Source organism: Leptonychotes weddellii, chromosome 10 (assembly GCF_054177405.1).
Source record: "Leptonychotes weddellii isolate Sample4059 chromosome 10, ASM5417740v2, whole genome shotgun sequence".
Lineage (NCBI taxonomy): Eukaryota > Metazoa > Chordata > Mammalia > Carnivora > Phocidae > Leptonychotes > Leptonychotes weddellii.
The window spans coordinates 111,347,483-111,374,774 of NC_138378.1; the positions used below are offsets into that span (position 1 = coordinate 111,347,483).

The 27,292-nt window shown below is 36.8% G+C and overlaps 1 protein-coding gene across 4 annotated transcripts in view; it reads left to right on the top strand.

Moving 5' to 3' along the window:
• The window catches only part of SMC6 (structural maintenance of chromosomes 6), a 94,748-nt gene that overhangs the window by 43,317 nt on the left and 24,139 nt on the right, over positions 1-27,292 (top strand). For all 4 annotated transcript variants that reach the window (XM_081797158.1, XM_081797160.1, XM_081797156.1 and 1 more), the window contains exons 8-20: positions 222-323; positions 4,434-4,553; positions 4,653-4,751; positions 7,568-7,714; positions 7,991-8,079; positions 8,258-8,422; positions 8,821-8,993; positions 10,089-10,299; positions 13,780-13,894; positions 15,085-15,245; positions 21,077-21,212; positions 22,579-22,659; positions 23,720-23,890. In XM_081797158.1, the coding sequence (XP_081653284.1) occupies positions 222-323; positions 4,434-4,553; positions 4,653-4,751; positions 7,568-7,714; positions 7,991-8,079; positions 8,258-8,422; positions 8,821-8,993; positions 10,089-10,299; positions 13,780-13,894; positions 15,085-15,245; positions 21,077-21,212; positions 22,579-22,659; positions 23,720-23,890 (1,770 nt within the window). The remainder of the gene's footprint in view (positions 1-221; positions 324-4,433; positions 4,554-4,652; positions 4,752-7,567; positions 7,715-7,990; positions 8,080-8,257; positions 8,423-8,820; positions 8,994-10,088; positions 10,300-13,779; positions 13,895-15,084; positions 15,246-21,076; positions 21,213-22,578; positions 22,660-23,719; positions 23,891-27,292) is intronic.

Sequence of the window (27,292 nt, forward strand, 5' to 3'; positions counted from 1 at the left end):
GGTAGCTCTATTTTCAATTTTTTGAGGAACCTCCATACTGTTTTCCAGAGTGGCTGCACCAGCTTACATTCCCACCAACAGTGTAGGAGGGTTCCCCTTTCACTTGAGTGTGTTTTTAATATCTTTTTACATAATTAGTCAAAAATTTTTGGAGACCTAATTCTTTTCACAGTTCTGTGGCAATTTACAAACTCCTAATTGTGTTTTTCTTATTGGTACAGTTCTTTATGAAAGCAACCCAACTTGAACAGATGAAAGAAGATTATTCATATATTATGGAAACAAAAGAAAGAACAAAGGAGCAGATAAATCAAGGAGAAGAGGTTTGTAAACACGTAATGCAAATATTTTTGAGATCAAATTCCTTTAGTACTTAAAAATGGTACTGTAAAATTATATACCTATGTGTAGATATGTATCTATATAAAACTAGTAACACTTTCATAACACTATGAAATATAGGAAGTGTGGTTTTTATATTCAGGGTATTTATTAGCCTTTACTTTTTTGTTTTGGAATAATGGGTATGTACACGTTTTCCTCTGTTAGGCTAGAGACTAGAGGACAGAGCAGTATTTTACATGCTTATGCCTTGATATATGACTAGTTGGTTCTATAGTAAGGTATCACTAATTCCCACTGTAAGTAGCTTAAAAAGAATAATATTTCTTTTGATGGGAAAATAAGCACAAGCCTCAAGCTGATTATAAACGTAATATGCATTTGTAATTATATACGGTAGATAACTCTTTCATCACACTGGGAAGATGTTAATGTTCATTAAGCACTGATAGCTTGGTAGCAACTGTCACATCCATACTCACCAGCTTGGTAGCTGTGCATATTTGTGTCAATTTGAAATTACTCAAGCCAATGAGACTTACTTAAATTTGGTTTTACATCTGCTATATTTTCTTCTTGTACTTTCTTCTTCAGATTCCTGAAGATCCAACCTTCTGTCTGATAATCAGAGACCTCAAAATCATAAGGCTTATGTTTCAGCTTTTCATCCCGTACATTAAGTCCCACCAATTTTTGTGTGATTCTGTATCTTGTTCTTTAGTTACTTAGTCAGTTTTATAGAATTAGTGGAGCTTCTAGCTAGTTCTTAGCTTGTTCTTTTGACACAGAATTGTACTAATGATTGACCCAGGTCAACTTCATTAGATGCTGCACTGACCCTTTTACTTCAGGTTTTGAGAACTGCATATTTAAAGTTAGGTCTGTGGGTGTATGAAAACTCAAATAGCAAGGGTGGATATATTTATTTTTATTCCCCACATTATCCCTTCAAACTCAAGTTTGAAGTAGTGTACAAGGAGGCACTGTAAACCACAGAATTAATACAGCACAGTTTCTTGGTGTATCAGTGTTATTAGGAAAAGGAAATATTTGCATGTTCAAAAAAACATAATAGCATGTGTTACATTTATTATTTTAAAAATAATAAATCAGGATTTTGAAGAAATGTGTTTGCTTCAGACAGCTGGGGGTTAAACACCCACTTTCTCCATGATATACTTTGTTATCAACTATTAAAGATATTTTGATTATGAAGTTAAAGAAGCACTTCCCTATATCGTGTAGCAGAATTCCTTATGTATAATATACACATAATAAGAGCTTTTTCTAATTAATTAAATGTCCTATATTCTCAAAATAAGCTCTGGCTTTGAATATTTAAATCTGTAGGAAATAGTATGTGAAGGTTAGATAGAAACTGGAAGCTGTCCAGTCAACAAATACCAGTTCCAGCATGTGCCTCCTGGCATTGTGCTTTGTCCATGGCCGTATGACGGCAAATACATATCTGGGTTCTGGGGTCAGAGACCTAACTGTTCAGCAGGAAACAGATGGTAAATAACTGAGTATGGTGGGCCCCCCTAAAGGACTTGTGATTAGATATGTGCAAAAGCACTTAGGGGGTATCAGCACTGGGGGAAAGAGACCTGGGAGGAGTGTAGTTGTTAAGGATGATGTCTAGGTTGAGAACTGAATGATGAACAATGCGAAACAAGGGATGGGGAGAGTAAGGAAGGGTGCCATTCCTAGGGATAAGAATGGCAGCATCTTGGGCAAGAAAGCATATGGTGCTGTTAGAAAGCTGAAGGAATTCCAGGTTGGCCAGAGTGAAGAGCACAAAAGTGAGAAAAAAGAGGCCAGATTGTAGAGGATCTTGTAAACCTAAGAACAGTAGAACACATGGAAGTGGATGATGTGACTAAATGAATATTTGTAATCAGTTACTCTGCTGTGGAAGAGGGTGAATTGCTGTAAGGAAAGAATGTAGAGAGATAAATAAAGAGTTCTCATTGTCCACTGAAATGATGATGACATAAGTTAGAGTAGTAGCAGTAGTAGTGAAAAGAAGAGTTTTGAAATGATTTGAGCAGATGTTAAGTGGGACAGGGAGGAGTGAAGTTGAGACAAGAGATAACACGGGTGACCAAATGACCTCCAGATCGATGACCTGAGCAGTAGACTAAGTTTCTTAAAATAGGAATCTTGGGAAGAGGAGCCAGTTTTTCTTTTCTTTCTTTTAAGAAAAATGATGAATTTCATTTTGAACACATTGGTTTTGAGGTGCTTATAAAACATCCAATTGGATATAAGAGTGAGGAATGCAGAAGTCTGGCTTCAGTAAAAATTTGAGATTCATTAGTATGTTGTTGGTGTGTAAGCCGCAGGAATGACTTAGATTGCTGGGGAGGAATGGAAAGTGGGTCCAGGCCTGAGCCAAGAAAAATGCTCATGGAAGCCATAAAGGTCAAGGAAGAGAATTTGAGAAGGCAGTAGTCACAACTCTGTGATGTTCTGAGTGGCAAGCACCACAAGGTTTGACAAATACTCCCTGTATTTAGTGACATAATCCGCATAGAGGCTTGTGGCAAGACAAGTTTCAGTAGCGGTGAAAACAGAAGCCAGATTTGTGGGGCTGAAAATGTGAGGAAATGGAAGAGAGATTACCTTCAGAAAACTTCGAGGGAGAGAGGAGGAAGAGGTCCCCAAGCATGGATAGTGGCTGTTGTGTTTGTAAATGGGAAAGATAAGTGAGTAAAGATTAAACATGATAATGGAAGGGAGTCAGTGAAGAGGGCCAAGTGGAAACAAAGGTGAAAAGATGGGGACGAAAAATGAACTAATTCAAACCTCCTGAGAAGGCAGAAGCTGGTGGTCGGACCCAAAATATATAGGTAGGAGATGGGAGCTGGACTTCAGTGTCATGAAGCCACCTCCTCCTGCTTTAGATTTGTAAATGAGATTGTTGGAAGTTGGAGAGAGTTTCCTTTGATGGCCACTAAACTCCCTGAAGTAGGAGGCAGGGAGAATGAGTGAGGGATTAGGGCGGTGGGGGTGTATGAGGCTTGAAGAGAGTGATAATGGATTGAGATAATCCTGGAGAATTGGGAAAGTGACTGGTAGGGACGCATTAGATCCACAGTATGAGGCTCTAGTTGAAGATGGTAAGCATGAATGAAGGGGAGAGGCCATCTATCCAGGTGTGCAGAATCTAAAGTCTAGGAGCCACTTGAGAAGCTGTTCTAATGTCATTATATTTGATACTTGTTTGATGATTTTTATTATTATTTTAATTTAATTTTTTGAGAGAGAGAGTGCGCACGTGTGTGTGTGCAAGCGAGTGGGGGAGGGACAGAGGGGGAGAGAGAGAATCTCAAGCAGGCTCCATACCCAGCGCGGAGCCCACAGGGGTGGGGGGGAGGGGGTGCCTCAGTCTCATCACCCTGAGATCATGACCTGAGCCAAAATCAAGAGTCGGAGGCTTAACTGACTGGGCCAGCCAGGTGCCCCTGATGATTTTATTTATTACTAGGGAGAACTTAGATTTAAAAAATTATAACTTGGGGCACCTGGCTTAGTCGGTTAGGTGTCCAACTCTTAATCTCAACTGGGTCTTGGTCTCAGGGTTCTGAGTTTGGGCCCTGCATTGGGCTCCACACTGGATGTGGAGTCTACTTAAAAAGTAAAAATAAAGAAGTAAATAAATAAATAATTATAACTTATTTGGCTTTTAGAAATAAATTTCTTCTGTGTCTTCCATTATCTTTGGAATGAGTACTGGGTATAGTTTGCCCAGAAGAACATACCAGTCTGTCTATCTGATATGGAGTTGAGAGAAATGGGAAACTGAGTTTTGTGATTTGTCTATACTTGTGAGGTCTTAAACCCTTTATTCCTTTGATCTTCATTTGAAGAATATTTGGCCTTCTTTATAACGCAGAAATTAAGAAAATAACTGCACCTAGTAAAAATATACCAAAGAACCAGAGATATTTTTATTTTCACCTTAAGTCATTTCCCTGCATATCTTTTTTAATACTGGTTAAGGAAGTACATTCAAAAGAAATACATTTGTAAAAACTCTTGTCTTTTCAGTGTTAGTAAGAAACGTATCCTTTTTTCTTTTTTTCAAGCGACTTATTGAGCTAAAACGCCAGTGTTTGGAGAAAGAAGAACGTTTTCAAAGTATTACTGGTTTAAGTACAATGAAGACTAATTTAGAATACTTGAAACATGAAATGGCTTGGGCAGTGGTAATTTTTACTTTATTACTTATTCACTTATGCTTTTAATATGTAGAAAATATTGGTTTCAGTTACTCTTATACATGATTTACACTAATTTCTTTTTAGGTCAATGAAATTGAAAAACAGTTGAATGCTATCAGAGATAATATCAAAATTGGGGAAGATCGTGCTGCTAGACTTGACAGGAAGATGGAAGAACAGCAGGTAATTATTTTTTTAATACAGATTTAGTAGGTTAAAGCATATGAGATTACTGACATTAGACTATTTTAAAAGACCTACAAAAGTAGCAGTTTCAACCTATATATTTATCTATGTTTGAATTTATTATCAAATGAAACTGACATAAACTTTTGTTCAAGTACTATTATAGCAACCCTTTTTTATTTTATTTCTTTTTAAGATTTTATTTATTTATCTGGTGGTGGGGGGCTAGAGCACAAGCAGGGATAGGGGCAGAAGGAGAGGGAGCGAGAATCTCAAGCAGACTTCGCACTCACCATTGAGCCTGATGGAGGGCTCGATCTCACGACCCCAAGATCGTGACCTGAGTCAAATTCAAGAGTCAGATGCCCAACCAACTGAGCCACCCAGGCTCCCCGGCAACTCTTTTTTAAAAAGAGTATTGTTTGGACATGATCAACCAGTTGAGCCCAGTAATGTAGCACTCTAAACTCAAGAATGTGGACAGTGGTACTTCCTTATTAACTAGAGATGCTAGAACATGAAGCTTTTACTGTTGTTCATTAGGAGTGTCAACATAAAAAACCTTGAGGTGCTAGAATAATAGTCACTTAGAAAGCTAAGTATCGTGAACTATAACACTTCAGAACTGAGCAGAATGCCCAGAGATTGCTATCAGAATTTCCAGGGAACTGAAGTTTTAGAGCCCAGAACCATCAGAGGATTTCGTGTAGGTGGAACACATGTAGGACAAGTTGTTAGGTCTGTTAAAGTTCATTTCAACCTGAGATCTAAGAGCCACATGGAAACTATGCTATTTATGTAAGATTCAAGAGTCTTCCACTTGGGTCTAGAGGTAGAAGTTGGTTGAATGGTAAGTAAAAGCAGTAATTTTCTGTTAGGGCTGTCCGCATGGACCTTTTTACCATATAGCCAATCCACTCTTTATACTCGCATTTTTGTTCTTTGTTTAATAGCTTTATTGAAATATAATTCATATACCATATAATTCACCAGTTTAAAATTTGCACTTGAGTGGTCTTTTAGTATTTCCCAAGGATATGTAGCCTGCAATGCAGAATTCCTTGCATTTTGTCATGCCAGAAGTAGAACTCCTAGCCCTTTCATTTTTGTAGAAGCCCCACCTACTCCGTATGGATGGCTTACCTCTTAGTATTTTGTTCTACCAAGCTTAGTTTATAGTATAGGATGTCATCTTCCCCACCTTGCTTTTTCAAGGTAAGCAGATATGTTTTCTTCCCTTTAAGTGTTATGTTATTATTAATCCATCAAAAGTAAGAAATAAATATGTAAAAATAACAGAAACAGGCTGAATTTCTTACTCCCTCTTCAGGTAGCAAATGGAAGTTCAACCCCACCCACCTTTTCTCACCTAAGATTTTCATTTCTGTGAGAATATGCTGGAATTTTTTTTTTTCCCCACCAGATTCTCCTCATCCTCATTTCCTAGCTTGTCATAGTGGAAGACCTTAAGTTATTTTTCTCTTTAGATAATCTCCAATCTAAAAATGGAATCCAGGGGTGCCTGGCTGGCTCAGTTCGTAGAGCATATGGCTTTTGATCTTGGGGTTGTAAGTTTGAGCCCCACACTGGGTATAGAGATTACTTCAAAATAAAATATTTTTTTTAAAAAAGTGAAAAGTAAAAAAAATAATAAAAATGGAATCCAGTCTGAGTAATATAATGTTCACCTTTTTTTCAAGTGGGAAAAGGAGGATCTTCAGGCAGGGTGATACTTTAGTTCTGCAGGCCTTTGCCCCTACTTAAGCATTTGGGCACTCTCTGTAGTAAATGGTAAATTTCTGGAGGGTAAGAACTATCTTATTTTATATTTGTATCCTTCCCATGTCTTACATAAAACCTTTCATGCCGTATTATGCATGGTGATTGATTATAGAATGACCGTTAAGTGGAAGGGATGTGAAGAAATTGTGTCAGCTCCACTATCTGGCTCTTTCTGGAAAAAGTTTGCTGATCCCTGATCCAAATAGTTCTCATATTTGTCTCTTCTAATCCATTCCTGTTGTCTCAGTGCCCCATTTTGGTTTCTAATTCATTTTGCTCTGGAATGTTAACTCTTCACTGAAATTGTTTGCTTTAATTTTCCCTCCACCCTGCTTGTGCTTCCAAAGTGACTTGATGTACAGATTCGGTCATGTCTTGTCTCCCTGTTGTCTGGAGGGTTAAGTTGTAAGCTGATCTTAGGGAATTCTAGGCACTTCCATGCTTCCAGCTCAGCTCCCATCACCACCCTCTCAGTTTAAGCTCCAGATATTTTCATTTCCAAAAGTAGTATTAGTGCCTTTCTGCATGCTTTCCCATCTGCCTCTAACACCTTTACCCAGCTTTTCTCCTGGTACATTTGCATTAATCTTTCAAGTCTCAGCTCAAATGCTACTTTTGCTTTGAAGGAGGCATTCTTGACTTTTTCTGGCAGACCTCTAGATTCGTTCTCTATGCTTCCACAACTACAAATAGACATAACCAACTTAAGCATTATGGTATCCAAACTATGATCAATTTAAGCAATCTGTTTTTCTGCTAAATTGTGTCTATCTCCCTTTAAGTGTGTTACCTGCAGACCATTGTTACTCTCTCTTTGTATCCCCAGAAGATAGGACATTTGTTGGATAACTAAATGTGGAATTAAAAATTGTATTTTAAAATAGTGTTTTATGTAATTATGTTTGCTTACCCGAGGTCTTGAGATTATTTAGAGTGAAACTGAATTTGTTATTTGCTGTATATAATTTAAAATTTTTTTCTGTTTGTTAAAGAAAGGTAAAATGCACTCCAACAATGTTATTTTCTTAAAGGTTAGACTTAATGAAGCAGAAAAAAAATACAAAGATATTCAAGATAAACTGGAAAAGATTAGTCAAGAGACAAATGCACGAGCACCAGAATGTATGGCATTGAAAACAGATGTTACTGCTAAGAAAAGGGTCTACAATGAAGCTGAGGTGAGAGAAATTTTCCAACCTGGAATATTAAATACTGTATATCAAATATAAATAGTGTTCATTTACTTTTAAAAGTAGAGGTATTGTAATTAGGTAGAAATCTGTACTGCTTTCAGACTTTAAAAAATAATGGTTTCATGTGACCATTTATATACTTCGTTTTAAAAATACATTTTTGCATATACTTCACCTCTGATTTGAAGATTTGGCAAAAGTGGATTTGAATAGGATATGTGTTTTTTTTATCTTACCAAACTGTGTCTAATTTTTTGTTAGGTTTTATATAATCGTTCTCTAAACGAGTATAGAGCATTAATGAAAGATGATGAACAGCTTTGCAAAAGGATTGAAGAACTAAAGAAAAGGTAAGATGGTTACTTTGCTATGTTCATGAATACCTCTTTTTGTAATACAGTGAACTCAGCGAAGTGGAGTATTATATTTTCCATATTATTTCTAAAGGAATTTTATCACATTGCTTTGTATTTTTTCAGTGTTCAGTTTTTCATTTAACATTTTCCATTTTGGATTATTTACTGTTAGTACTGATCAATCTTTGGAACCTGAACGATTGGAAAGACAAAAAAAAATATCTTGGTTAAAAGAGAGAGTAAAGGCCTTGCAGGATCAAGAAAGCTCAATCAATCAAGAGATCGAACAGTTTCAGCAAGCCATAGAAAAGGACAAGGAAGAACGGATCAGAATTAAGTAAGTTTCAACATCCTTAAAATGACTTTTTTCAATGACTTGAAAATCATGTGGTTTGTTCTTTATACGAAGAGAGAAAACATGTTTTGTTGTGGTTGTGGTTTCTTGTGCTGAATAAAATATCTTTAAAAATTACTTTTCCAACACTTGTAGAGCTGAACCATTTCTGGGATTTCTAGTCCTCATCCCTATGGCATCATTTCTTTTTTCGTGCTGAGTTTTGAGGACTTGAGACTATTTTTCTCTACTAACACAATCATTTTCAAATAAAGAAATCTGCCTTTAGTCTTTAGAGTAGCTGAGTCATTCACTGGTATACAGGTGTTGAGGGGAAAGACTGGATATTTCTGTATAACTGTATCACACATCTCTTCTGTTTTTCTGCTTTTATTTTTTAGGAGAGAAGAATTAGATGTCAAGCATACACTGAGCTATAATCAGAGGCAACTGAAAGAATTAAAAGATAGTAAAACTGATCGACTGAAAAGATTTGGCCCTCACGTTCCAGCCCTTCTTGAAGCAATAGATGATGCCTATAGACGTGGGCATTTTACCTGTAAACCCGTGGGCCCTTTAGGTATTTGTCACCATTTGGTCAGGATATAAGAAATGTTAAAAATAAGGTTTTATTTTCAGGAAAAGGCCTATTGAATCTAGTTTTAAAACTGTTACCAAAGAGCTATGTAATTATATGTGGATTTTAATTGTACATATTTTAAGAAGTAATTATAAAAATCACTTTAAACTTTATAATTTCCCTTTTACATTTTTAAAGCATAAAAGAGCCAAAAGCAAGAAAACTTAGGAAAAGGAAAAAAAAAAAACTATAGAGTTGAATAATCTGATCTGATTTTTTTCCTGAATGAATGAATGAATGAATGAACTAATTTGAATATAATTGATTAGTTCGAAAATCCAGTGACAGTGATATAGTCAGAACGCTTCACCACCTGAGTTTTGTGTAACCTTTATAAAATGACTTGTCTTCTTACTTCTGTTTAGGTTGGACAACATTGTTTCTAAGTCTTTTTTCAAGTGGAAAACCTGGGTTTATTGAATTATCCCTATATATACATGAGATTAAAAAATACTTGTAATCTGTTGAATTCTCCTGAGGAGTTATCTCTAATTCTATAACATCATTAAGTGAAAATGATGCTGTCAATATAAATGTATTGTTGCTAAAGTACTCTATTACCGTGTAAGTACAGCATTACACACGGTGTCAAGTGTTATGGTAAAATCTCATATAAATGATATGTACCTCTATACCAGGATCCATTTAAACGGATGAGGCATTTTCTCTCTGTTTCTAAAATCCCAGTGTTAATCAGTTTGACAGAAAATAATAAAGAATCTGTAAACCTTTTGGCTTACTTTTCAAAATGCCATTCAGAGGCTGGAAGAGTATACACTTACATAGAAAAACCTCTGTTGATTTACACGGGAGTTAGTGGGGTGTTCTTTTCACAGGATTTGATGGGTTTTTCTCCCCCGTGTATCCAGTGGATATGTAGGGATCTCCCATTTAGTTAACATAAGATCTGTAATGTCATTTAAGCTTCTTTATATGAAAATATTTTGAAGTCATTTATAAACTATTATAAGAAGAAAGTTACATTAATATTTCAAAATATTAATGGGCCTTTTAATAATTTTCTCTCACCTTTAGGAGCTTGCATTCATCTTCGTGACCCTGAACTTGCTTTGGCTATTGAATCTTGCTTGAAAGGACTTTTGCAGGCCTATTGTTGCCATAACCATGCTGATGAAAGAGTTCTTCAGGCACTGATGGAAAGGTTTTATTCACGAGGGACCTCCCGGCCACAGATAATAGTTTCTGAGTTTCGGAATGAGATGTATGATGTAAGACACAGGTGAGGTGTCGGTAGCTAAATGCCGTTTCGGGTTGTGCTTAATCATGTACAAGATCAGAAGGAATTAAGACATTTTTATATTAACCAAATCTGTAGTACTGATTGATGAAATGTCATCAAGCCACTTCTTTAACTTCAGTCAAGGCACTGGAGACACATAGATAAATGAGACATGCTCTCTGCCCTTGAGCTCCTTACGCAAGGTCTGTTGTGGGAGCCAGGACAGGGGAAGGGACATGGTGCAGCATAGAAATTATACTGAGGGAGGTGATACAGACCACGGCAAATTAGGGGGTATGTGGGGGTGGGGGTGCTAAGGAGGAGCTTTGGCACTCAGTACTTACAGTTCAACTCTCAAGGTGCTTTGCAGATTCCGTAAAGAGCTGTGGTAGTTTTCTTTGATGACCCTAACAAACCTTCTCAAGGGCACAGTATTTAAACTGACCTCTTTCTAACTGCCTGACTGCCTAGTCACTTTACCTTCAAATATAATACATATTTTCTAATTGAATGTCAGCTTTGATAAAATTGGATCACAAAATGCAGATGTAGTTCAGATGAGAGAGTAGTTATATGTTAGTAGGCAGGTTAGCGAAGAAATTAGAGAAAAGAGGACAAATAACCAAGTCTTCTGACCTGATGAATTTGTCAAGTGATAGATAAGGTTTAATTGCCTTATAAGCAAATAGAATTCTATGTGCAAAACGCATAGTGGCATGGCATCATAAATTATTCTGCAAAAAATAGCATTTGCATCATAGATAGCGAGGGGCAGATTAAAGCGCTATTTAGGGGACGCCTGGGTGGCTCAGCTGGTTGCGTGTCTGACTCTTGGTTTTGGCTCAGGTTATGGTCTCAGGGTCATGAGATAGAGCCCCACGTCGGGCTCCACACTCAGCAGGGACTCTGCTTAGGATTCTCTCCCCTTCTCTCTGCCCCTCACCCTGCTTGCACACACACTCTCTCTCTCTCAAATAAATAAATAAATCTTTAAAAACATAATAAAAATAAAAGCGTTATTTAGGACAAAATAAAACTTGTTACTTGAATGTTAAGAGAATGAAAGAATTGAGGATGACTGCTAGGTCTCTGGACCGAGCAGATGTGCTCGTAACTGGTTTAGGAGAAGTGTAAGGAAGAAGTGGATTTGTCAGAAGTGGATAAATCCTGTTGTGGAATTGTCAGTTTTGAGCTTTTAGACTAGAAATAAGGATTTGGGAGTTAAGGGTAAACTCTTTTCCCAGTCTGCATAAAAATATGACTCTACATTAGTTTCTGGCTCTAATCCTGATTTCTAAAACCTGATAAAAGTGAAATTTCAGGGCGCCTGGGTGGCTCAGTTGATTAAGCGACTGCCTTCGGCTCAGGTCATGATCCTGGAGTCCCGGGATCGAGTCCCGCATCGGGCTCCCTGCTCGGCGGGGGGTCTGCTTCTCCCTCTGACCCTCCCCTCTCTCATGTGCACTCTTTCTCACTCATTCTCTCTCTCTCAAATAAATAAAATCTTTAAAAAAAAAAAAAAAAGGTGAAATTTCAGTTGTGCTATCAGACAACATTGCTTATGGTAAAGATGCCCCCTGGCAGGCTAGTTGCATCTAGAGTGAGAAAACTCTGGACAGCTGGTGGAAAGCCAGTATGGTGACTTGCAGTTGGGCATTTCCCTACGGGGACCTTGGAAACTGTCCCTAGGAGATTACTGGGAGAGCTTGGCTTCTGCACCAGCACTGTCCTTTGGGGAACAGGGACGGGTCCTGAACAGCTGTTGGGACTGCTCCGTCGTGACCCGCTGCACGAACTCCCATGAGTAGCACCGCCCTGCTGGCACGCCGTGTTTCCCAGTGGTTGTATTTCCAGTCTCCTAGCAGCGTATCATCCTGTGAAGGGGTGCAGAATGAGCTCCATTTGTGCAGCATGAGGTCACTTCTTGGAAATAGGTGAATCTGTGTGCTGAGAATGAGGGCCTGCGGAGTTGGGTAGGTTTGGGGAGAGTGAGTGAGGAAGCAGAACCAACATCCACTCAGGATTCAAACGCCCATGGCTGCAGGATTTTTGGCTTTTTAATAGGTTTGAGGTGAGAATGTATACGTACTCTTGGACTGATACTATAGTAGGATTGTTAGAATGGGTAGTTATTACAGAAGAAGAGGGACGCAATTGAGAAAGGAGTTCATTGATTGGCTATGAGGCTGGAGAGGGAAGAAAGTGGGGTGTGGGAGCAAATCTGTAAATGTGCTGGATGCAGGGAGAGAGCAGGTTGAACAGGCGTGGTAAGCCGGGAACAGTGCGGCTGTAGCTCGTGGTGACAGTGGGAAGTCAGAGGTTAATGGAGCAGCTCCAGGCATTCGCCTTTCAGAGTAGTTTGGAATTATGCTGAAGTTTAAGTTGGTGGCGTAGTAGAGGAAGTTGGATGTTACTTTTAGGTGTTGACAGAATATTGACAGGTCGGGTATGTTTAATATTCTCTCAACTTCACCTGCCTTTGCAGACATTTTGGAGGGGTGATTTTTGGTGAAGAACTTTATCAGTATATATTGTGGTTCAAACACTAAATTTTAAAACTGGGCATGTTATTTTAATCTAGAAAAGAATAGTAAAACACCCTTGGAATATTAGAATGAATCAGGTATATTAGGCTCACATTAGAGAACCTCATCAGAGGAGCCTGGGGGAGTGTATAGCTCCCCAGGAGATGCTGGGGATAATTTCCTTTCCTATAAAAACGGCTTTGTTCACTCTGAAGTACAGGCTGCTGAACTGCTCGGCGTGCTGGCCACCCAGTTCTGTGTCTGCATCTGTACGTCTGTCCTGCTCAGCACAAGAGATGCTCTTGCTCTCCAAAGCTCTTTATTCTACGTAGGCTCTGAATTGCATGCTTTCTTGCCTGGTTTGTTGGACTGTTTCTTTTAATTATTTCAACTCTCTCCTGAACCTTAAACTTTCCTACTCCATTGACTTCTCTCTGCTTTAAATCCTAGGCCAGTGGTTTGCCTCCCCCATCTTGAGAACAAACTCCTTTAAATTAGAGAATAACATTATCAGTCCCATGGTTATTATGAGGATTCAATGAGCTGATATTATTTATAATATTCTTAGAATGCCTAGCACATAATATAAATGTTTGCTATTTAGATAAAATAAACCTATTACAGGTGTTTTCAAATGTTATCAGATATTTTCCATTGTCTTACCTATAGTCACACATTAAAAAGATATGTATATAAAATTAAAGTTTGATAATACTTCCATATTTTTTAATATGTAATTTTTTTTTTTAAAGATTTTATTTATTTATTCATGAGAGATAGAGAGAGAGAGAGGCAGAGGGAGAAGCAGGCTCCCAAGGAGCAGGGAGCCCGATGCGGGACTCGATCCCAGGATGCTGGGATCATGACCTGAGCCGAAGGCAGACGCTTAACCATCTGAGCCACCCAGGCGCCCCAATATGTAATTTTTTAATACCTACATATTTTTGTCTCCTAGAGCTGCTTATCATCCAGAGTTTCCAACAGTCCTGACAGCTTTAGAAATAGATAATGCAGTGGTTGCAAACAGCCTGATTGACATGAGAAGCATAGAGACAGTGCTTCTGATCAAAGTAATAAGATAAGATGCTTGCTGAATTTTATATACTTTTAAATTTCCAAAACTGAGGTTGGCTATATAAATCCTCTTCCCCTTCTATATTATGGAGTTGTTAATATGTCTTACCGCTGTACTTTTACCTTATAGGAAACTATAGAATAATACAGAGCTGGTTGGTTTATGCATTTTCTGCCTGAAGGAACTTTATATTTTTGGCTGTTCCTCAGTAAATATTTCACAAATACATATTATTTTGGTGAATGATGCTATAAATTTTTTGTTATTCATTCTTTCTTAATTGTCTGCCAAATCCATTTTTTATTTACCCTTATAGATAAGTGTATTATTATTATTCTATTTTTAAGCAAATACTCTACTTGATATTTTATGAGTTCTTTATCTTAAAACTTTAAAAGTATTGTAAAATAAATCAGTATTTACTCTTCACCTATGTATTTTTATGTACTTGTTGGGTTAGATCATCATTGGCATAAATTTGCTGAGAAGAAACTAGGAAATTCAAAACAGAGATCTAATCAAAACAGTTTGTTTTTCTCAATAACAAACTGAGAAGTAATTATATCAGTAATTTAAATATATATACCGTGTATGTGTTGCAGGGTCATATTGTAATTATTTGTGTGCTTTGCTCATATTTTAGAAGGATCCTTGAAAGGAAATAATGAAGTCCTCTTGTCTGTCCCCAGAGGTTGGCTAGGCCTCCATTAAGCCTGATGCCCATTTTACTTCTTCTAGGGCTTATTTCTAGGCTTTCCCCCACGTAATTCAGTATACTCATCTTTTATTGCAATTTGCTGTTCATTCACATCTTTCTTTTCAGGCTGTTAAAGTCATTTAGAAAAAGTAAGATTTGTGTGAACACTGATCTAAGTAAACACTTTCATGTGAAAATGTACTTAAAATTTTAATTTTAATGGATAACAGCATTAGAACTTAAAATCAGTTTGTCATAAAACCTTGCTTACTATATTGTTCTAAAGACTGTCAGTAGTTTTAATTCTTTGAATCATGAGAGTTGTTTTTGAAATTCTTTAATTTTTTGGAATTATTTTACTTATGTTTAAATGTTTAAATAAAAATACTTGAATCTTAAAATAATGATAGGTAACATTTTGAAATTGTGTATCAGAAATGCTATGGCATAACTTCAAAAATGTATTTCTCCCCCCTGTATTTTTTTAGAATAATTCTGTAGCTCGTGCAGTAATGCAGTCCCAAAAGCCACCCAAGAATTGTAGAGAAGCTTTTACTGCTGATGGTGATCAAGTCTTTGCAGGACGTTACTATTCATCTGAAAATACAAGACCTAAATTCCTAAGCAAAGATGTGGATTCTGAGATAAGGTTAGTGTCAATGTAGCATTACTGTGGTATTCCTACTGCTTCCTATAGGGTTTGGTTCCCTTCATATTACTCTATTAGTAAGTTATTTCAAGGAAGGATTGTGAGTAATCTATTCAGGCTTAAAAGATCATTTAGCTGGGTGTAGAATTCTAGGTTGATGGTTATTTCCCATCATCACTTTGACAATAGTATTCTGTGCTAAGAACACAAAGTGTGTTCCCTTGACCAGCTGATCTGCAGACAAAGGAGCTGAACTCAGAATGTACATCAGCTACATCACTATCCCATCATTTAGTTCTGACTTCGCTCAGTGAGAGTATAGGTGTGCTGCTTTACATTCTGGCTCAAGTTCCATATTCCGTCTCCGACTGTATCTTGAGTTGCACTGGTCTAAAAAGATCAGTCGGCACAATTAGAGCACACATCTAGGAGAATCGAGCTGCCAGGGGAGACAAAGTGAGAAGTTGAACAGAAAACTAGTAAGTGTATTTAATGAGATTCACAAGCATTGCAGAAAGGAATTTTGGTACCAAAAAACATGATTTTCTAACCAAATGAATTCAGGTGACAAATTAATGGGTTGAAACTAAATTAGTGACCTGCAAGACCTTCAGTAGAAGAACTTAGAACTTAAGTAAAATAAATATCTAAGAAAATTGAGTAAAAGTGAAAGTATTCTAAATGACTTATATATGTAAGAGAAATGAGAGTTTTATTGAAATATCTCTCTTGTTTTCAGATAAGATTAGTCATTTTTATGTGACTTTGAGAGCAGTGTAAAGACCAGTAGCCATAAGGGTTATCAGAAAGTTTGGTAAAACTTATTTAGCAACAGAAAAAAGTTGAATGACCAGCAACTTGGTGTCATGGCACAAAGCACACATTTTACATTGACACTGAGTCTTAGAGGATAAATGTGTGAATGTGCTGTGTAAAACTGACCTGTAAAGTGGTAAGCTTTTGTCCATTGTGCCATGACATTTAAATCTAGCCTTCCCAATTCTTAACGTGGTAAGACTAAATTATATGGTATTCAAGCAGACATGAGTACAAATATATAAAAATATCATGGTGGTATTACACTATGTTGCTTATACTTCCCTTTCAACAAAAATTGCCTTGTGTATTTGTGTCCCGAGTCTTCAAAAAAAAAAGTATGGCACTGTTGGAAGAGATTGTAAATATACCCCAGTAGCAAGTTGGCATCTCTGATTCCAACATTTTAGTAGTAAAGGTTTCAAGTTGATACTTAGCTTCATTTTTTAGTTAACAGTATTCACATTAATGTGTAGGGGACACATCTTTTGTTTTAAAAGCCAGATGAACACTGGTTTTTAAAAAGTTGTTTCCCACATTGATAAACTTTATTAATTATAAATATAGTGTTCTGGGTATTATGTTAATTTGAGTCAGTCAGACAGAGAAAGACAAATACTGTATGATTTCATTTATATGTGGAACCTAAAAAACAAAACAAATGAACAAATAAAATAAAACAGAAACCGACTCATAGATATGGAGAACAATCTGGTGGTTGAACAGTCTCTCTCCAAACGGGAGAGGGATGATGGGATGGCTGAAAGTGATGAAGGGGATTAAAAGGTACAGACTTCCAGCTGGAAAATAAGTAAGTCATAGAGATGTAATGTACAGTGTAGGGAATATAATTAATATTAATTGTTATTAATATTTTAATGACTTTGGTGACCGGTGGCTGCTAGTTTATTGTGGTGGTCACCTCATAAAATATAAATTTTGAATCACTACATTGTACACCTGAAACTAATGTAATATTGTATGTAAACTACACCTCAGTTAAAAAAAGAGAGAGAAAAAGGCTAATAGCTAAAAAAGCCAAGTTTGAAAGAATGTAGGAGGGAGATGAAGGCACTGAAGGGAATAAAATTCCTGGATTTTCTGGAAAAAATAAAAATAAATTTTAAAAAATGAAAGAAAAGAAAGAGAATATACCAAGTTTTAATGATACTTAGATGACTTTTGTGTCATCTGTTTTGACCTGAACCAGTGTGATAGTTGCCTGATATTTGGAAGTTTAGAAAAATTCACTAGTGTTTTTTAAATATAGAAAAGTATAAATTGGGAAACAAAAGTAGCTCATAATCCTGTTTCTCCATGGTCCTTGTTGACATTTAAAAAAATAATTAAAAGGAATATATGCATATGGTGAGAAAGTTCAAACAGTGTAGAAAAGTATACAGAATGAACTGTTCTCATCGCTTTTTTGTTGTTAAAGATTTCATTTATTTATTTGAGAGAAAGAGAGTTAGTGAGAGAGAGCACAGGCAGGGAGGAGAGGGAGAAGCAGGCTCTCCGCTGAGCAGGGAGCCCTACGCGGGACTCCATCCCAGGACCCTGGGATCATGACCTGAGCCACCCAGGCACACCCTCATCCCTCTTTCAAAAGTAAATAGTTGAGTAGTTTCTTATACGTGTTCCCAGGTTATATCCTTGTACCATACAGTGACTTTTTAAATTGAGATATAATTCACATACTATAAAATTCACTCTATTTTAAAGCATACAATTTAGAGATTTTTATTATATTCACAGGGTTGTGCAACCATCACAGCTAGCTAATTCCTGAACATTTTTATCACACCAGAAGAAAAACCCGTACCCATTAGCCGTTATTACTTCCGCAATCCCCAACTCCTGGCAACCACTAATCCTTTTATGCATTTGTCTTTATGGATTAGTCTATTCTGGATGTTTCATATAAATGGAAACAAATGATATGCAACCTTTTGTGCCTGGCTTCTTCCACTTACGTGTAAAGTTCATCCATACTGTGCTATGTATAAGTATGCATATGGTTTCTCTATCTTGCTTTTTTTCTGTCAATGTTGTATCTTGGCAGTCGTACCATGTCAGCACATTTAGAACTGCCTCTCGGTATGGCTATATCAATATGCTGCTTAACCAGTTCCCTGTTGATGGACCTAGGAGTTGTTTACCATTTCCTCTTATAACAGTGCTGCAGAGCGAACACACGTATGTGGATCTCGGCATAGTTTTGGAAGTGTGTGCATAGCTTAAATTCTTAATAGTAGAAATGCTAAGTAAAAGGATATATGAATTTTTAAGTTATTTAATAGCTGTTGCCAAATGACTGTAATTGATATATTAATATATAATTTATGGTTCAATTTTAAATATTTAATAATATTAAGCAATTACTAATATTTTTGATATGTGTAATATTAAATGAGCTTTAATATTTATTAAAATAGATAATTTAACATTTTTATTTTATTTTTGAATAAGTTGACCATTTAACAGTGATTTCTAAATGACTCCAGAAAGATTCCCCGATTTCCCCTCATACTGCAAGTATATGAAGGGTGCTTCTCTACACCCTCTTCAACTCAGCACTGACAGATTCCTATTGATGAAAAACGGCCCTGGAATTTAAGCGAAAAGATTATAATACATTTCACAATTTCATAATGAACAAAGTGACTTCTTAACAGGCAAAGGGTTTTAAGTTCTAACTACAGGTACTGACTTGGTTTGATTATCCCAGTGTGGTTTCCCATGATGAAAGTACACATAAGGTGCAAGAAAAATGTCTAAGGTAGCTCTTGGAATAATTCCAGTGCAGTTACTGCTTACATACAAGATCAGAAAAAAAAGTTTACCTGTGGATTTTTTAATTGCCAAAATACTGTAACATATTTAATGTAATTTTCCAAAGTGTGTTTTTTGAATTTATTCTTTCATGTGTTCTTTAAAACAGATATTGAATGAGTACTTAATGTGCCAGGTCCTGATCTGGGCACAAGGCACAGCACAAAATAAAGTGCAAAATATTCCTTATCCCAGAGCTTATATTAAGAAGGTGGACATAGAATATAGATGAATACTAACTAGGTCAAGTGCTGTGGAGACAAACATAGCAGACTAAGGGCTGGAGACTGGGGAGAGTACTACTTGGATAGGCAGCTCAGGAGCCTGTGTTCATCCCACGCAAACAACACACACATGCTTAGCTTAGTTGTACCTGTTTCATTAGGTAGCAAAGGTTCTTGCTCCGTATAAAAATTAATTAAAAACTAAGGAGGAACACTATATGAAAGTGTGTAACAGGGGTGCCTGGGTGCCTCAGTCAGTTAAGTGTCTCCCTTTGGCTCAGATCTCAGGGTCCTGGGATCGAGCCCCACGTCAGGCTCCCTGCTCAGCAGGGAGCAGAGGGAGAAGCAGGCTTGTGCTCTCTGTCACTATCTCTGCAGCTATGTCTGTCTCTCTCTCAAATAAATAAATAAAATTAAAAAAAAAAAGAAAGTGTGTAACAGAATTCATCCTACCCAGTGAAAAGGAAGTTGTACAGTCTAGTAGTTTTGTTTATATAGATTATGTTGATTGCTTAAATTTATTCTAAGTATTCAGGAAATAGTATAACAATGTTGTCTGTGCTTATTTCACTGGTTTTTATTTTTGGTTTAGGCTCTGGGTTTCAGAGTTTGTTTACTTGGTAAATATTTTATTGTTTTTAGTGCAATTACATTTATTTGTTAATAAGGGTATAGATTTATATATAGTAATTCAAATATTTCTTACTAAATCTTGAGGAGCCATCTTAAGTTCTTATATCTATCCCCATTTTTACCAGAAATACCACAACTATTGTCCTCCTTTCCTCATGTTTATCATTCATTCAGCTGACATTTTTTGAGTGTTTTTTCTAATTTTGAGGATTCTGGCAAGGTAGCACAGTTACAGTATTTCATCAAATTTAAGCTGCTCTGTTACTAAAAAAGAAAAAATGCTGTTAATTGAACCATGAACTGGAACATGATTTCAGAGATGTTAAAATGTGGAAAAATATGCATCTTACTGAAATATGGCACAGAAACAAGTTTTTAACTGCAAAAGTGGTTCTCTCCCACCAGGCACATGACTTTGGGAGACAGGTGCTTGGATCAATGAGGTGGGAAGAGGTGACTTCTGAAGACAGTGACTCCTGTCACAGAGACCCTTTATGGCTTTGGCATCTGCTGACTTTTTCTTCCATCCCTTTTCATTGTCCCCCTCTCCATCCCTTCCACTCCCGCAGTTACCCAACGACAGCACATGTTGAGCTATCGGGTTTCTCTGTGCTTTGGTGTCTGTCTTTCCATGTCCCATAGTTGGTCCAGCTGAGGGAACCTTTAGAGAATACAGTTCAGTTGTCACTTGCCCCAGACTCACTTGTATGTTCCCGTAGTTCTGTAAGATATAAAGTATCCTGTTCACATTTTAACGTTAATGGCTTATTTCCTGGGTTTTTTTCCTGTTTGTTTGATTCTTTTATGTCTTATTTCTGTTTCCACCTCTGCCTGTCACTGTGCATGGTGCCTGCCACACAGAAATCATAAATATTGGGGTGCCTTGGTGGTCAGTAGTTGGGCGTCTGCCTTCAGCTTGGGTCATGTTCTCGGGGTCCTGGGATCAAGCCCTGCATTGGGCTCCCTGCTCTGTGGGAAGCCTGCTTCTCCCTCTCCCACTCCCCTGCTTGTGTTCCCCCTCCCACTCCCCTGCTTGTATTCCCTCTCTTGATGTGTCTCTGTCAAATAAATAAATAAAATCTTTAAAAAAAAAATCATAAATATTTCTTAATGAAATGCGTAAAATATGACTCCAGTTTAGATGTCTTCTGAAATGTCTGTATTTTCATGTTATTGATAACTTGGTAGGAATATAGAACTGGTCTAACTAGATAGAGTTTTGCAAATAAGCTATCACAAATAAGCTCTTCTTTGTAAAGACCTAAAATATTTGTGATTTTCAGAAACAGATTTAAGGTGTTTTTTTATCCTCTCCTCTCTGTCCAGTGACTTGGAGAATGAAGTTGAAAATAAGAAGGCCCAGATATTAAATCTTCAGCAACATTTGTCTGCCCTTGAAAAGGATATTAAGCACAATGAAGAGTTTCTTAGAAGGCGCCAAATACATTATAGAGAGTTAAAGGTAAAAAAAAAAAAAAAAAGTCCCTTTGTTTTTCTCAACTTACCTACTTACAAGTTATTTTTAAGATCCTACCATTCATGTAGTTTTAGAGGAGCAGTTCTCAAGTATTTTGGCCTCAAGACCCTCTACAGTCTTTTTTTTTTTTTTTTTTAAAGATTTTTTTTATTTGAGAGAGAGAATGAGATAGAGAGCATGAGAGGGGGGAGGGTCAGAGAGAGAGGCAGACTCCCTGCTGAGCAGGGAGCCCGACGTGGGACTCGATCCCGGGACTCCAGGATCATGACCTGAGCCGAAGGCAGTCGCTTAACCAACTGAGCCACCCAGGCGCCCAAGACCCTCTACAGTCTTAAAAGAGCTTTCATTTATGTGGTTTTAACATAATTATTAAAAATTAAGGGGCGCCTGAGTGGCTCAGTTGGTTAAGTGGCTGCCTTTGGCTCAGGTCATGATCTCAGGGTCATGGGATCGAGCCCCGCATTGAGGTTTCCCAACTCAGTGGGGAGTCTTCTCCTTCTGCTCTTCATCCCACTCATGCTTGCACGCGCTCGCTCGCTCTTTCTCTCTCTCAAATAAATCTTCTAAAAGATTGAAACAAACTTTAAGAATATTTATTGGTTCACTTAACAAAAACTCATGTGTTAACAAAAATAACATTTTAATGGAAAATAGCTATGTTTTTCCAAAACCAAAAATATTCCGTGAGAAAATTGACATTTTTATATTTTTGTAAATAGTAAAAAGGTTGCATAATGTCCTAGTGTTTTTATGAAAATAGTTTTGACCTCATGACCCCTTGAAAGAGTCTCAGAAGCCCCTGGGGAGGGTTGCTGCTTGGGTTGTACTTTGTGAAGCCCTGCATTGGAGTAATCTTGCCATAACCTCAATCTGAGTGTTTCAGAAAAGGATTTACTCAATGGATTCAACATTGTCATCATTTTAAATGCTAAGATGGAGTTCTTCCATCTTTTTTTCCATGTTTGTGGATTAGAAATAAGGGTGATCACTGCAGACTTTATATACAACTTCCTTTTGTTCATTTAATACTACTGTGGTCTCTTTTCATTAGCTACAGAACCCTCTGTAACAAAAGCAGAGTAAGAACTTTGTGGATTAAGTGCAATGAAGAGTTTCTTAGAAGGCGCCAAATACATTCTGGGGTTTTGTTATGTTTTTAATTTTATTTATTTTTTCATTTATTTATTTATTTATTTTTTAAAGATTTTCTTTTTTTAACTAATCTCTACACCCAACATGGGGCTCGAAGTCAGAGCCCTGAGATCAAGAGTCACATGCTCTACTGACTGAGCCAGCCAGGCACCCCCTTAATTTATTTTATGTTACTAAAATTGAAATACTTTTCTTTCAGGTAAAAATAACAGAAAGTATTTCTGAAATTCGGGAACTTGAGAATATAGAAGAACACCAGTCTGTAGATATTGCAACGTTGGTAAGATTCTTTTCCTCAGTTTAAATGTAATGTTAAAGAACACAGCAGTCATTTAGGTTAATAGCATCTACTCTCAGCCTTTTTTAAATCCTTTTAATTGGAGCTACTTTTTATGGTTGCTGTCTTCATTTGCATATAAGGTAGAAACTACCTGGCATTCAGGTTCCTTAATGTTTTGTATATGTAACGTGCATGCATAATAATTGATTTTTCTTCTACTACATGTAATAAAAAAAGCTTAAACAGTGTGCTTCTAACAAGTGGCCTTTCAAACCAAACAGCCTAGCATAGTATATTTCACAGTTAATCAGTATTAATATTAATGGATACCTTTTAGTCAGTTTAGCTGGTCTCTGCATTGTTGGGGTTTTTTTCCCCCAAGAAACTGGTTTGCATTTTAATTTATCACACATTTGTGACTCTATTTTTTTTTCAAGGAACTGTTTATTACATTCAGCTTAACTTCTCTGAGTTACAGTAAGCAGTGCATTAGATAGATTGGGGTCTGGTTAAAATGATTAAGTATTTATTAAGTATCCACTCTGCACCAGGCACCATATTAAGTGCTGGGGATATCACAGTGAGCAAGATAGATAAAGTCTGTTGGAGCTTTACGTGAATGAGAATTTGTCTTCATTTTTTATTAGTAATCTTGTTCTTCACTGTTTATTTTTCTGCCTTAATTCCATAGATTTCTTGAAGGTATGGATTATGTCTTGGTCATCTTTGTTTACTCAGCATCTAACATATTGGCTGGCGCTAGTTAAATACACTGCATTTTGAAAGAAAGAGTAACTAGATAAAAGTTCTTCCATTTGATTATGACCTCAAGCACAGTACAGTTTAACTTATCTCCCAAATGTCAGTCTTTTTGTTGAATCATTTTCTTCTACTTCCTGATTTACCACTAAGAGTATGAAAACATGCTAGTGTTCTTTGTATTTGTCTTTCATCAGATTGCCTAGAATCTGTAGTGTCTCCTCTCTCAGAATTTCACAGTTTTTCTATTTCATAACTTAAGTATTTTAATTAACTCCATATGCTCTGTAAATGTAACCAGGAAGACGAAGCCCAAGAAAATAAAATCAAAATGAAAATGGTTGAGAAAAATATGGAACAACAAAAAGGAAATATGGAACATCTTAAAAGTCTGAAAATAGAAGCAGAAAACAAGTATGATGCAATTAAACAGAAAATTAATCAGCTTTCAGACCTAGCAGATCCACTTAAGGTATATGTTATTGTTATTCTGTTATATGTGTATTTTATGTTTCAGTTGTATATCCATGCTTTACTTGCTAGATATTTCTCTAATAGAAGTTATGGTCAAATGTAAATATAACCACATAAAATGGGATATAAACCAAATTTTCATCAGTAGGTCAATTAGAATTAAACACTTCTGTTCATGTCTTTAGGACCATAAATTGCCAAATTGTTTCCCCCAGAAGATTACAGCTTTTGTTCCCTCTTTATTTTGTGATTTTCTTCTTCTTTTTTTTAGAACCAGAAGCAGGGATATTTTCTTGTCCGTCTGTTCTGTTTCTTTGCTCACCTATTCTCTTGTCCCTCCTTGCTTTCCTTCAGTAATTCAGGGATTAGTTATATAAAAATAGAGTTATATATTAGATATAAAAGCCAACTTGAAATAAAGTACCACTGAATTCTTATTTATTGATATATCTCTGTTAATGTTCCAGCCTGAATTAAACTGGCTTTTTTTTTAAACAAATGCTTTTTGAAACCAAATTGAGAAAATAAAATTATTTAACAATTAAATGGTGTACATTTCCCTGTGTTGTTTATTAGCTTAGTTATCAATAACTTATTATCATCATCATTTTTATGCATAGTTCAATTCTCAGAACTTTAAATTTTATTTATAAGACTCTGAGAAGAATGAATAGTATATTTTAAGACTCTGAGAGGGGTATGTTGATGATACGATTTCAACATACCTCCCCCTTTTTTTTTTTTTTTTAAGGAAAACTACCCCCTTTGAATCAAAATGGATTTAGGTATTTTAATAGGTTAAAAGAATTGTGCCTATAACTTTTACTATACTTGTGTCCATTGAAAATTTTAGAAAACCTAACTTACAGAGTTGGGAGAATATGAAAGGAAGGTACCAGACGTCCTGCCTGGAAAAACGGTTTGCTGTGGTCTCTGTGGAGCGGGCTGTCCGGGGCTGGGCTCCCGCCTGACTTTACAATCCAGGGCAGCTGAACTCTTTTCTCTTCGCGATAAGAATAAAAAATGGGAAAACAGACGGATAAGTTATATGATCAAGAAGAATATAAAGTTTATTTTTTTTAAAGATTTTATTTATTTATTTATTTATTTGACAGAGAGAGACCACATGAGTGGGGAGGGGGGCGTGCAGCAGGCTTCCCGCTGAGCAGGGAGCCCAACGTGGGGCTCGATCCCAGGACCCTGGGATCATGACCTGAGCCGAAGGCAGATGCTTAACCGACTGAGCCACCCAAGCACCCCAAAGAATATAAAGTTTAAATATTAAAATTGTGAGGAAGGAAAATGTATTGAAGATAATATTGAGGGAAATAATTAAGAAAGCATTTGCTACAGGAAATAAGAAAAAGGCAAAAAGTCTAAAAAAAGGCAAAATTAGTTTTTTAAAAAGAAAACAAAATAAGACAGAGTAAGATAAGTTTTAAAAATCGTCAGGAATAGGCAAGGTAGAATTCAGGACTCAGGAATTAGAGAAGTGAAGTCACAACAAAGGTAGGATTAAAAAAATATTTTAAATGGGTAAGGGATGGAACAGGGTGACTTAAAATCAAAATGATGAAGTACATTAAAACAGTATAGGAAAGGAAAGATCAGCACCTAAATTATTCATCCCAGACGATTTAAAATTCAAAACAAGAAATGATGAAGAGTAAGCTCTGTTCTGTTCTTTTAGGGACCTCTAGGCTAACACAACTCCTGGAATTGGGAGTGTGAATAAGTATAAGAGCAGAAAATACGGGCAGAAGGCAGTAAGGATTCTTGATCTTAGCTCTTTGCCTTGGCTGCAAATAACTGAAAGCCAGGAGGCGAGTCCTTCAGTGAACTTCCTTGCAGTCAGCCAGTAGCCCAGAGGCTTTTCCTCCCCAATGTCATGTCACGCTATACAGCAGGACCAACAGGCTAACAAAATAATTTCATTCCTGAGACACTGCCATCATGATGTACTAGCAGGTTTAAGATGTAATCTGTTTGCTTTTAGGACAGTTGTTCATGTTGTGTCAGGGGTGATGAGGGGTAAAGTACTCTGTTCAGATATATAGTCATTGAAATTTTGGTATGGGGAATATTTTTCTCACTTTGACCAGTTTGTTTTGATTTATATTGCAAATTTAATGCTTTAGTTTTAGTTGCAAGTTAAATTTGTTGTTGGGGGAACGTGACCCACATTGAGCCTACAAAGAGAGATGGTCTACATTATTAGAGTAGGAAGGCCTCTCAGTTTCTAATATAGAGAGTTTGTTTGGATCAAGGGTGACTGTGCTTTTAAAAATTCCAAGGTAATGTTTTATAGTTTTTTAAAACCTCATAATTGATACAGGTTTATATGAAACAAGTGGCAGTGATAATACTGTAGCAGTTTATCTAATGTTGCTGAGTAACGCTGGTTGCCTTAGACATCCAAGAGAATAACATTTTGTAGTGATTATGTTCCTTCTACCATCCCAGCTTGCTTTTTAAAGGCTGTAACTTCTTAAAGGTTAGAAATGCTACAGGTTTAGGGCCACATCAGACTTTAATTTTAGACCTAATCCCTCCTAGTCCTCACCTAGCCCAGGATGGGTGTCGTTAACTGGCTGTTCATATCTGTAGGCCTTCCTTTCATCAGTAAAATGAAATGAAATAAAATACTCTCTTGCTTCACTTTTGGTTTTTGGTTTTTTTTTTTAAAGATTTTATTTATTTATTTGACAGAGAAAGACACAGCGAGAGAGGGAACACAAGCAGGGGGGAGTGGGAGAGGGAGAAGCAGGCTCCCTGCCGAGCAGGGAGCCCGATGCGGGACTCGATCCAGGGACTCCAGGATCATGACCTGAGCCGAAGGCAGTCACTTAACCAACTGAGCCACCCAGGCGCCCATCACTTTTGGTTTTAAATTCGATGATACCCAGGACATACATTTATGAAGTACACAAGAACAGATCACACAATCATGGTAAATGTGGAGGAAGGGGTAGTGACATCAGCTTAGTTTCTTTTCGTCCTATTTTACATGTTCAATCCATACCTTTCCACAGTTGCCGGGAGGGAAGATTAGCCAGCACAAACGTGGCCTGAAACACTTTACCCTTTGGCTCCCTGAAGCAAATGTGGACCTATTTAGTGTGAAAGCTCCTACCACAAATGATTTGAAAACTTAAGTGTTCAACCATCCTGTTTCATAAGTTACTCAATTTTCTAATTGTAATGTCTCCTACTACATCAGTTGCACCCATTTTTTAAAATTCTGTTTGAAGTAAAGGAACAGCTTTTCTCCATCCTCGATGTAACAGTGTCTTTAGTTTTAATAGAACTCTTATAATCAGACATCTACCATGGGGGATAGTTATTTTTAGCAGTATGAGCAAGATGCAATAAATTGTAGTCTTATAAGATAGCCTGTATC